Source organism: Crinia signifera, chromosome 4 (assembly GCF_055691185.1).
Source record: "Crinia signifera chromosome 4, ASM5569118v1, whole genome shotgun sequence".
Classification (NCBI taxonomy): Eukaryota; Metazoa; Chordata; class Amphibia; order Anura; family Myobatrachidae; genus Crinia; species Crinia signifera.
The window spans coordinates 169,357,796-169,370,445 of NC_139220.1; the positions used below are offsets into that span (position 1 = coordinate 169,357,796).

The 12,650-nt window shown below is 41.6% G+C and overlaps 1 protein-coding gene across 1 annotated transcript in view; it reads left to right on the top strand.

The window, feature by feature from the left end:
• Window positions 1–12,650, top strand: part of LRRK2 (leucine rich repeat kinase 2) — a 223,109-nt gene that overhangs the window by 76,733 nt on the left and 133,726 nt on the right. Inside the window, exons 25-26 of the mRNA XM_083182947.1 lie at window positions 7,311–7,561; window positions 11,344–11,492. Of these exons, the coding sequence (XP_083039073.1) occupies window positions 7,311–7,561; window positions 11,344–11,492 (400 nt within the window). The remainder of the gene's footprint in view (window positions 1–7,310; window positions 7,562–11,343; window positions 11,493–12,650) is intronic.

Consider the following 12,650-nt stretch of genomic DNA (forward strand, 5'->3'; position numbering starts at 1 on the left):
CTAAATGGCAGCCCTGTGTTTTTCACTTTTTTCTTATTTTTCTATGTTGTTTTTTCGTTTTGTTTCATTTTTTTTTCTTTTCTTTTGTATGTATGGGGGGTGGGGGGGGGACAGGTATACCTACGGGGAAAGGTCATACAGGGTGGGTAAAAAACAGGGTTATGGTAATAGTAAGAGTGCCTATAAAATCAACTTGCAGATGCAGCCCTATGAGATATTCTTATTGATCTACTTGATGGTCTACACTATGCGGAGATATTATTTGGGACATATAACAACTAACCTAAAGAATGGTTAAACTATTGACCTGGAATACCAGAGGTCTTAATAACAAGATCAAACGTTCATTGGTGATGAACCAAATTCGGTCATACGGGGCAGATATTGTATGTCTAACTGAGACGCACTTGGCGGGAGGGAAACTTATGGCATTGAAGCAAAGATGGGTCGGTTGGGCCTTTCATGCTCCATTTACAACTTCCTCCAGAGGGGTATCAATATTAATAAAGAAAACTGTAAATTTTACAAATAATCGTGTCGAAATAGATCCGGGTGGAAGATACGTTTTCCTGGACTGCATAATTAACTCCTCGCCAATCTTAATCTTGGCAGTATATATCCCCCCCCCATTCTCCTATGAGATCCTAATCAAAGCTATTGCATTTTCAGCCAGTAACCCCGCGGCCCCGGTAACATGTTTAGGAGATTTTAACAACATCATAGACCCCGATACTGATAGATGGAAGGGCGGCCCCGCAACTGCAGTACGCGGCGGTACAGCCTTCCAAAACTTTATACAAAATCTGGGTTGGGTTGATGCGTGGAGGGTACGGCATCCGAAGGAATTGCAGTTTTCCTGCTTTTCCCCGGCATACCAGACCTTCTCCAGAATAGATATGGTGTTGGTATCGGGCTCCCTTCTGCCTTCAGTAAAGGCGGTTGAATATAAACCCCGCGGGATATCCGACCATTCTCCTTTACTACTGGAATTCTCGGATGTGATGGAGAGGGGTCAGGGGTTCTGGAAATTAAATCCATCCTGGTTGAATTATGCAGCCCAGGAAACAATCACCAAACAACTCTGGCAGGAATTTTGGGCAATTAATCAGGGGTCCGCTAATGCAGCCATAGAATGGGCGCCTTTAAAGCCTTCATGCGAGGTACGTTTAAGAAACAAATTAGTGAAATAAAAAAGGCCAGTAAGATAAAGCTACAGGACATGGAAGATAAGTGCATGACCCTGGAATTAAAATATCTAAAAGATAAATCTGCAGTAACACAAGCCAACTGGCAGGCGGCCCAACAAACCTGGCTAATGACATTACAGGAAGAAAACATGAAACTCCTGAACCACCGTGCCCATAAAGCATATCAGACAGCCGATAAAACAGGGAGATTTCTTGCCTTCCTGGCAAAGGCTGAAACCCCCCCCACATGCATCGGCCCAATTAAAGATGCACAAGGTCAGCTGATACATGATACACCGCAGATAGGGAATATGTTTTGTAAATATTTTAAAGAGCTATATACTTCTGAACTTAAAAACACCTCCGAAGAAGTCCAGTCCTATATAGACCAAATTAATCTCCCGCGTCTCCCCAAAATAGCATGTCAACAACTGGATATGCCAATAGACCTTGTAGAAGTGGTGCAGGCTATAAAAGAACTTCCAAGTAATAAAGCCCCCGGTCTCGATGGCATTCCCGTTGAGGTCTTTAAGAAATATACGGAGACTTTGGCCCCTCTATTCCACACGACCCTGACAAATTGCTTTGAGGAGGGAGAGATTCCTAGATCAATGGTCGAGGCAAAATTGGTCCTTATACTTAAGCCGGGGAAAGAGCCAAGTAATTTGGACTCATACCGCCCGATATCATTGCTGTCCAACGAGGCCAAGATCCTGGCAAAAATCCTGGCCAACAGATTAAAAAAGTATATTCTACAAATAATACATCCAAATCAGTCAGGCTTTATGCCTGGGAAATCCACCTCGACCAATCTCCGCAGATTACACACTCATCTGCAACTACCACTTGAATTGGACAGCCAACCAGCAATAATGTCCCTTGATGCCACCAAAGCATTTGATGTGGTGGAGTGGCCATTTCTTTGGGCAGCTCTGAAGGCCTATGGATTTGGTGCAAACTACATTAAGTGGATAAAACTACTATATAACGGGCCCACAGCCAGGGTCTCGCTGAATGGGTGGACTTCTCCGGGCTTCAGCCTTGCCAGGGGAACCAGACAGGGGTGCCCCCTGTCCCCCCTGCTGTTTTCTCTTGCAATTGAGCCCCTTGCATGCTTGTTCAGAACCCATAGCACGATAAGAGGACTGCGCATGTCCCGTGAAACTGACGTGATTTCGTTATACGCAGACGACCTGCTAATTTATCTTTTTGATTATCGGACATCACTCCCTGCTGTTTTAGAATTAATCTCCAATTATGGCAGGTTCTCCAGCCTTCAAATTAACTGGAGTAAATCGCATATTCTATATCTGGGCAATACTTCTACCCATTTACTTCCCGCACCGACACCGTTAGAGTGGTCAACAAAATTTAAATATCTCGGGATCCAGATCACACGAAATACTGAGGAATTCACCCAGCATAATATTGCCCCGATATTAGAGAAGTTGGATAACAAATTCAAAACCTGGAGTAGGTTACCCCTGTCAGTCACCGGGCGGACTAACTTAATTAAAATGACGGTGCTTCCTCAGTTATTATATATAATTCAACACTCCCCTATCTTTCTTCCTAAAACAATATTCAGGAAATTAAATAGTAAGCTCATCTCATTCATTTGGCACAACAATCGGCCAAAAGTGCAATTAAATAAATTAACGATGGATAAGCGTGCAGGGGGCCTGGGGCTTCCGGACTTTCGTCTTTACTATTTAGCTTCCCAACTAGCGCAAGTGCGCCCCTGGTTTTTAGATGATGAGGACAATGATGTTGCCTCTGCAGCCGTAGCCTTGGCCACACCTCACTGCCACCCAACAAGCAGAATTCTGCAAACAACTATCTATCCCAAAGATCCAGCACTAGTGCGGCAGATTACTAAAGTCTGGCAGGAGGCTGATAAATTGGTAGATATACCCGGTATGGATCCACAGCATCCATTAGATGATCCATTGACTTTTAAGGAATTGAAGGCAATACAGGTCAGGGAAGTGTGGAATAGATACTCCATCTCAACCATAGGGCAGATATATTTTCAGGGTCTCATTAAAACATTTGCAGAACTTAAGGCCGAATTCGGCCTACCTAAAACCTATTTTTTTCGATACTTACAGCTGAAGGCCGCCTTAGATACCCAATTTTCAGGGGGGCACCCTGTAATACGGGAATCCCCACTGAAAATGTTAATAAAGACTGGCGGCAAAAGAAACCTGACAAGTCGACTTTATAAAAGACTAAACCGGGATAAGGGGTTAGAAGTGATGGAGTTATTGAAGACGAAGTGGGTACAGGATCTAGGGCCCATAGATGATGATGAATGGCGCAATGCGCTGATCTCAATCAAGACCTCCACTAACGCCCTAAGGGTACAACAGGTACAATTCTTCATTACACATAGAGCGTATCTATCAACTATCCGCATGGTTAAATTTAAGGGTCGAGCAACTGCATTATGCCCCAAATGCAACATCCACCAAGGCACTTTCTTCCATCTCCTGTGGCAATGCCAGTCAGTGACTGACTTTTGGGGGGAAATAATGCAAACACTGATAGACACTGGCATTCCTAGAGAAGTTTTGACCGCCAGAAGTTGTCTTCTTAACATCATAGAAGACAGACAAGTAGAACCCGGCGACCGACAATATATTAAAAACCTATGTTCATTGGCAAAGGTTATAATAGCCAGAAGTTGGATGGCGAAAAATGGTCCCAATCCAACATGCTGGAAACAGCTGGTGAATTATACTGTGAAGCAGGAAAAACAACTCTATATCAGTAGGAATGCTCTGTATAAACACCAAAAAGTCTGGCACCGATGGATAGACAAGTATGGAATTAATCCATAACCCCCTATCACTAAACTTTGGTGAACAACTAGGGAGGAGATTGACGTAACGGATGGAAGCATATTTACCTGTTGCCTCACATTCCTCATGGATTAGTCACACAGGAGAATTTGCCTCTGCGTGAAGTGCCGTAAACCTCCACGGGGATCAGAATTAGTGAGCTTTAATATTCCTTCATTGTTATCCTTACAAAGCACATGCAAGGTATTATAAGCACGGAAAATCCTTTTTTTTTTTTTTTTATGAAAATTCGGTACTTGTTTCCTAGAACGGCCACAACGATTTAGATCGTTGTGGTCGTAAGATAAAAAATCGGATCGATCGCATCGCATGCGATTTGGTCGCATACGATGCGACCGATCCGATCGACCGATTTTTCACCCGATTTTTTTTTTTTTTCACCTGATTATTTTCAATTGCCCCCACAAATGTTACTAAGTGTGCTAGACCCCACGATAGACGTCAACCCGAAGCGTGGCGAGCGCAGCGAGCCCGCGAGGGGCGGCGGTGCGCGTCCTCCGACCTTTTCATTCCCCTACTATCCACTAGGGCGTGGAGTGAGAATAGAATAGTGTGGCGAGCGCAGCGAGCCACCGAGCCCGAAGCGTGGCGAGCGCAGCGAGCCCCGCGAGGGGACGCGTCTAACTTCACAGGTATACGCGTCCCCTCGCGGGGCTCGCTGCGCTCGCCACGCTTCGGGCTCGGTGGCTCGCTGCGCTCGCCACACTATTCTATTCTCACTCCACGCCCTAGTGGATAGTAGGGGAATGAAAAGGTCGGAGGACGCGCACCGCCGCCCCTCGCGGGCTCGCTTCGCTCGCCACGCTTCGGGTTGACGTCTATCGTGGGGTCATGGCGGGCACATAAAAAATGTGAAATGGGTCATATTGGCCCATTTCACCTTTTTTAACATTTTTCCCTATGTGAGATGGACTTAATCAAGTCCATCTCATCTTGTGCCATTATAATGGCACAAGACCGACAAGATCCTCCCGATTTCAATGTTAAAAGATTTTTTAACATTGAAGTCTATGGAAAAATCGGGTCAATCGGTCGGTCGCATCGCGGCCGATTTTAATTGGTCGCGACCGACCGATTGACCCGATTTCTGTCAATCAAAGTGAAAAAAGTGTCAAAAATCGGCCACATCGTGAGGATCGTGTCCCTTAATTAAGAGCCACGATCACTCACGATTGTGGCCGTTCTAGGAAACAAGTACCGAAAATTCACTTAAACCTACACTCTTCATTTATAAGGGATAGGGGGGAGGAGGGAGGGGAGGAAGGGAGGGGGAAAAAGAATGAAAAAGGGAGGAAAAGATTAAGGAAGAAAAAAAAAAAAATATATATAATAAAAAAGAAATTTTACACTATAGTAGATTAAAAAACAAGTGCACGGGCACGGACAAAATAAGCGCGTAGTAACTAATAGATAACTCATAAAAGAAACGAGACATAAGCACAGTATTCCTCACCCCTCTCATAATGTCACCACAGCACTTTTAATTTACACGCACATTAGTAATATAACAACGTAATAACGGAAAGATTTTACACCAAAAAAAAAAAAAAAACTCACTATTTTCATTATGGAGAACCATGGAGGTTATTGACAGCTGGTCAAATATGCACGGTATTTCCTAGAAGGCTACTCTTAAAGATCTTAAATCAGAAAGCAAGATAAAAACCAACTCGAATTAATAAAATAGTGATAGATAACCAGGCGGGCTGGGGGGGGGAGGGCACGGTGCGGGGGGGGGGTGGGACCGAATGTATGTATTTATTATGTACTCATGTACTTGTCATTTATGATGAATGCTTTAATATGTTGTTTTACTTAGTCTCAAGGACATGAATTGTATTGTGAAAAAGGAATAAAGATTATATTAAAAAAAAAAAAAAAAAAGAATTAAAGAGAAAAGAAAATGGGATGCACCTAGTGCAGGGATGGGGAACCTTTGGCCCTCCAGCTGTTGTTGCATGGCCAAATAGCAAAAATGTAGCGGGGCATGCTGGGATGTGTAGTTCAACCACAGCTGAAGGGCCAAAGGTTCCCCATCCTTGACCTAGTGCATTAGAACTTTTTTGGACACACAACTTGTTTAACAATAATAGCTTGATGGTGTTGCCCAGTTAAAATTCTATTATCCATAAAACAATACACTTTGCAAATCCACCTACCCAAACTAATGGTTCAAAGCAGTATTGAGTGTATAAAGCCAAATAACTTTAAATCCAATGATTAGGCTTTTTCATGGTCAGTACTGCTCCTTTACATGGGGTCCGAGTCACTGTCAAATGCCATCCTTGGAGAGTGACTCAAACCCTATGCAGAGGAGCCACCTTGCAGATACAGTAATGCAAAGACTAATTGCATGGGCTCCTGGGAAAAGGGCCGTTATTTCCAGCCCCATCAGATACTTGGGAGCCTCAGAGAAGCCTACCGTTCATAGATAATTGATGGAGTCTTCCAGGGATATCCTGTAATTCCTGATAATTATGAAAATGGACTTTATTACACCCAATGTTTTACCAATGATTTTTTTGGGCTATCCAGCATGCAATTACCAATTGGTGCTCAAGCAGGTCTGTGATCCTGTTGATTTTAGGTGCCACTTTTGACCTAAAAACAGTTTGAATAACAAATTCGGAGAAAAATATTTAACATTAAGCACCCAAAATTCTTAGCTTTATTATGCCAGGAAATTATTGACCAGTGAGTTAATATGAATGACTTTGGGAATCTTTTTCAAGACATTGCAGATATAGTCACAGGTCCTTTCCCACCAAGTTACTTTGGTACTTGGTGGGGAAACAACCTGTTTCTTATGTCTGTGATATATCTGACAATAGACCGAAACATCAACTTGGATTTGCACTATTATAGAGAAAAAATAAAATGGCTGCACTCACAGGATGCAATGGGAATTCTTGTCTGACGTTTCAGTGGTTAGACTCTTTTCAAGAACAATTGCATACAATTCCCATTGTGGCTTTCATTATTTCCATTGTGCCCTATGAATGCCTCTGGTATTCATTTACCCTAGAGGGCACCCGGGCAAGTAACACCTATATTTTGTGGAGTGCCAGATTTGTCTTTTCTATATTTATTTATTTTATGGTCTTATTTTATTACTTATGTAATTTAGTTTTGCTTGATCTCTGTATAATATGCTGTTATATTTAAATATATTGGCAAATAAATGGGTTTTCTGCAAGATTTTATAATATAAGGCAAAATAAAGAGGACTTCAACCTCCACTTTTTTTTTTTAATTATAGATTTTAAAATCTTTGACGTATCTGGACTTGCGCAGTAACTGCTTCAAACTCTTCCCTACTTCTGTTCTTGAGATGAACACTATTGCATTCCTTGATCTATCAAGAAATGAAATTGGACCTTCTTTAGACGTGAACAGAAGCATTGTATGCCTGACATTGAAGCATCTTAACCTGTCATATAATCAACTGAAACGTTTTCCTGAATGTTTTGGACAGATTGCACAAAGGCTTGAAGAGTTCATTCTTGAAGGGTAAGATATGTGGTCAGTTAGCAAATAAAATAATAAAAATGTGCATTGCAGTAGTGATTAATATTGCACACATTTTATCTGTAATACACCAATACACAAATGAAACACAACATTTACATTGTTAACATTTACAAAGAGCATCTAGTGGCATTTTATTGCAAAATTGCTTATTTACAGATAAGTCTGTCGATTTTGTTTCTACCCAGTTTTTTTAATCACTGTTGTTTCCAATTGTAAAGCGCAACGGAATATGCTGTGCTATATAAGAAACTGTAAACAAATAAATAAGTCCATGCTCATGTTTGCTGATAGCCATGTCCATCCATCATTCCCATTATATTGTAGTTACCGTATATACTCGAGTATAAGTCGACCCGAATATAAGCCGAGGCACCTAATTTTACCACAAAAAACTGGGAAAACTTATTGACTCGAGTATAAGCCTAGGGTGGGAAATGCCACAGCTACTGGTATATTTATTTGACACATCAGTAGGTTAAATGTTTCTGAATATTTGTTTCACAGAAACACAGTAAACAAGCTAGCTCTTTCAGTGGAAAAGAGGGTCAACCAAAACAATTGAAAATTTATTAAGCTTGGTGTAGTGATAATGTGGCTGGTACTTTATCACCGACCAATCAGCTCCTAACGCTCATATTTCAAACCCAGCCTGTAACTTGGCAGTTAGTAGCTGATTGGCTGGTGAAAAATTACCAGCCACCTTTTCAGTTCACTAGGCTTTATAAATCTGCCCCTGTGGACAGTCTGCTATATTTTATTTTCTTGGACACATCTTTATTTAAAATAAACTTACTTTTTTAAATATACCCCTGCACTTCAGTTAAGGAAGGTGGCTGGCTGCACTGGCACACTTCACGGAGTCACGAGCAACAAATCTCAGACTCCGCAAAGGCCCATGGGAAGAGCTGCTCTCTCTGGGCATGCTCAGCAGCACTCCTTAAGGACCGGCAGCCATCTTTGACAGTGGCAGCCAGCCTCCTCGCATCCACTGTAAGTACAGACTGGACGCTGCACAGAATAAATATGATAGTGTGGTACTACTGTATTGCGCGGTCAGCTCAGTCATATTCAGAGCCTCTGCAGCGTGAGGGAGCGCTGGAGCGGGTACCTTCAGAGGGACAGGCGGCAGGACGCTGCACATAATAAATATGCTGGTGTAACGCTGGAGCGGGTACATGCAGAGGGACAGGCGGCTGGACGCTGCGCAGAATACATATGCTGGAGTGACGATGCGGCCGACCGCTGGCAGAGCTCACATACTGTAGCTACGGCAAACCGGATTACAAGCACAGTGTGCAGACTGGCCGCGCAGCGCGCGGCGCGTATCTGCAGTCTGCACACTGTGCTTGTAATCCAGTTTGCCGTAGCTACAGTACAGTATGTGAGCTCTGCCAGCAGTCGGCCGCATCGTCACTCCAGCATATGTATTCTGCGCAGCGTCCAGCCGCCTGTCCCTCTGCATGTACCCGCTCCAGCGTAACACCAGCATATTTATTATGTGCAGCGTCCTGCCGCCTGTCCCTCTGAAGGTACCCGCTCCCTCGCTGCAGAGGCTCAGCATATGTCTGAGCTGACCACGCAATACCACAGCCTGTTTTCTGCCTTAACCCACCACTGTCTGTGACCCTCAGCCGGCCCCTAGGCATTCCAGATGCCCCAGGCAAATGCCTGCCCAGACCCACACTCGAGTATAAGCCGAGTAGGGCTTTTTCAGCCAAAAAACAGGGCTGAAAAACTCGGCTTATACTCGAGTATATACGGTATACCAATTTTCTTCCAGTTGCTTTATGCCCTGACAAGTTACATAATCTTTCACCCGGACTTCCCTCAGTCAGGCCAAGTTTGAGTTTGGTACAATCTCCAAGAATTATTTTATGTTGCTACATATTTATTCCTTGTGAGTCAAGTGATTTTTACGATGCTGTAAATAGCATTTATCGGGGCAGTAAAAGTCTCTTTTGGATCGTTTGCGATCCTTCGTGTCCTTCTAATTTTGATTTTATTCCCTTTCGGGGAATATTTTTAAGGTTCATACCAGCATGTCTTCCACCCCAGAAATAAATGATATGTTTATTAGTAGTATCATTAATATTATTAATAATAGAGTTAGGATTATTTGTCGTATTACAACTGATTTCAGTGTCTATTGTCAGTGACCTAAATTTAAAATGGATAGATTTGACCAAAGCTGCAGTTCTGACAAATCAATTTTCAGATCTGAAATCCTACGTCTTCTTAACTCTAACCTTACTGTACATCCCTCTATTGCTTATGTTACTAAATTAACTCCCTGCGCCTGAGGTTATGTTCAGTGTAAATGTGTGTTAATACTGGTAATGAAGAATACAATACCGTGTTACGTTAAATTGCAATTCAATTAGTACAGTAGGTTGAACCTTTTTATTGCCATTTACTTATTTATTTTATTTATTATTAACAGTTTCTTATACAGCGCATTAAGTAAATTAAAGAAATAAGGATAAAACAAACTGTATAGTTACAGACAGTCAAAATGGTTGGATGGTCCTGCTCGCAAGCTTACAATCTATATTCAAATAGGCATTGATATGCAAGGATAGGTGTTATCTATTTCATAGTAGGCCACTAGACTGCAAAGGTTCTTCAAAAAAGAAGTGTAGAGCCCTGCGCCACCCGCAAATCAACAAATTTCAAATTTACAATCAGTAAGCCAGACTTATTTGTTAATACTGTCCCTTCCCGTCTTTTGCTGCCGTTCAGAGGGGGATAGCTCACCACCCCAAACGGACCAAGGTATAGGAAAAAATAGAACTGCGCAATATGAGGGATAAAACAGTATTGGCAATTTATTTGCTCTTTATAATAAGCAGAACGTACAACACATCACACAACATATAAATTAAAGGGGGGGGGGGGGCATTTATCCTGTTAAAATACAAAAAATATACACAACCGGTTGTGACTACGTAAAGCATGCATGGATTAGTTGATTAAAGAAATTAATAATGAGTTTAGATGGCTTCTGTTGCCGGTAATTAACAGTCAGATTGGAGTATTTTTGTTTTTGTTAACTTGATGAAATGGTTGATTAGTACACATTCTGTTTATGGATTAGTAGTTCATTCGTTAACCAGTGATGTCGTAAAATAAATAATTAATTAAATAAGATAAAGTCCCGGTATTCTGTCTGGCCAGACATTTAAAAGATAAGGTTACCTTACAGTTGCCACCTATGATTCTTCACAACCTATTTCCTTGAGAAAGCCGCTGATCCCTAGATAGGAAGCGGGGAAACACGTTGGCACACTGAATCTGCACCTAAGGGATACCATATCTAACAGGAAAAGACCATCATTCCACAAGGCAACTCCAGATAAAGTTGTTTGATCAGGTGATTCAGCACCATCAACTGGGAGGCCGGAAGTAACTCCCCATAAGAAAATATTTATTTTAAATTTTATTTTTATTGCTAATTAATAGGAGTGGGATTTTGCTTGCTTTTAAGAAATCATATGTAATAATTATCTGTACTTGACTTCTTAACAAAGATTAGGGAGCATATTTAATAACATCTGAGTTTGCCAGTCCCTGAATTCTTTCTTTTTTTAAAGCAGCAATTATTAGAAAAGCAAAACCATACATTGTAAATGTTTGCCACTTTGAAAAGATGAGTTCACTGGCAACCTGCACCTCTGGTGAACTCTGACACAATTATGTATGTCCCAAGATGAAAGATATTGCAATTTCTGCTCATTTTTAAATACGTTTTTTTTTCTTAATAGAAATAACATTTCTGAAATCCATCAACCATTGTGCTTGCCTGAACTAAAGACTCTAAATTTGAATAAAAACACAATTTCTTCACTTTGTGTGGATTTCCTAAGTAATTGTGCGAAGTTAGAGGTATTTTGTGCTATGACGAACGAACTAGGTAAGAAATCACCAATCCCATTTATGTATGCTTTTGTGATTTAAGCCCTTTGGCAATTTAAAAATAAATTACGGAGGCTTTTCATTTTTGGTGCTTATTTGTTCTGTATGCCCCTATTCCTTTTTATTGCCGTGTATTCAAACGTATTGAATAACCATACTCAACTAGTAAGCCTGCTCGAAGCAAATGCTTCGAAAGCTAGTCTGCTACCTCGTGATTGCCTCTGTGTTTGTGCATGTGTGAAAGAGATGTAGTTTCACTCACTGCCAACAGATGGCAATGTTTTGGAGACACACAATCGGACACTAGACATATCTATATATATATGCAATGTAGTTTGTATAATGTAATCGAGTGCGCCCTTCCCAGCAGCCTATTTCCTCCCTCCTGCTAGTTCAATCGTCTAGCCGAGATATGCAAACAAAAAGGGAAAGTATGGAGACCAGACTTTTATTCTTTTTGGTGCCTAGGATCATTTAGTTGTGACCAGAATAAATACATTTTTACTTGGATTTTGGAATCAGACCGAGCGCCTGTGATCCCCCATCCATATCTATGATATATATATATATATATATATATATATATATATATATATATATATATATATATATACAGTTGCGGTCGTCTGCGGCACTGGGGACTAGGAATAACTCACACAACGGCCAGCTATGTGGTTGTCGTTTCAGCCTTTATCACGGCTTTTTTCAAAACAGCTTACATGTAAGCTGTTTTGAAAAAAGCCGTGATAAAGGCTGAAACGTCATCCACATAGCTGGCCGTTGTGTGAGTTATTCCTAGTCCCCAGTGCCGCAGACGACCGCAACTGTATGTATTTGGTCCGGCGTGCTGGACCCTGCTGATGGCACGGGGCTCTCACCACCTAAGGAGCTGAGTGCCGACTACCCGTTAATTTATATATATATATATATATATATATATATATATATATATATATATATATATATATATATATATAGCCACAGAAATGAGGACACTCACCGGTCTTTCTTCCACAGAAATTTTATTCCATCTCACCACATCTGATAAAGTGCAAAGTGCATGACAGTGGGCCTAGGGCCAACGTTTCGGTCTGCCAATCAGACCTTTGTCAAGGCCCCCACTATCTCCTCCTAAAGTGCAAGTGGTTATGCACTT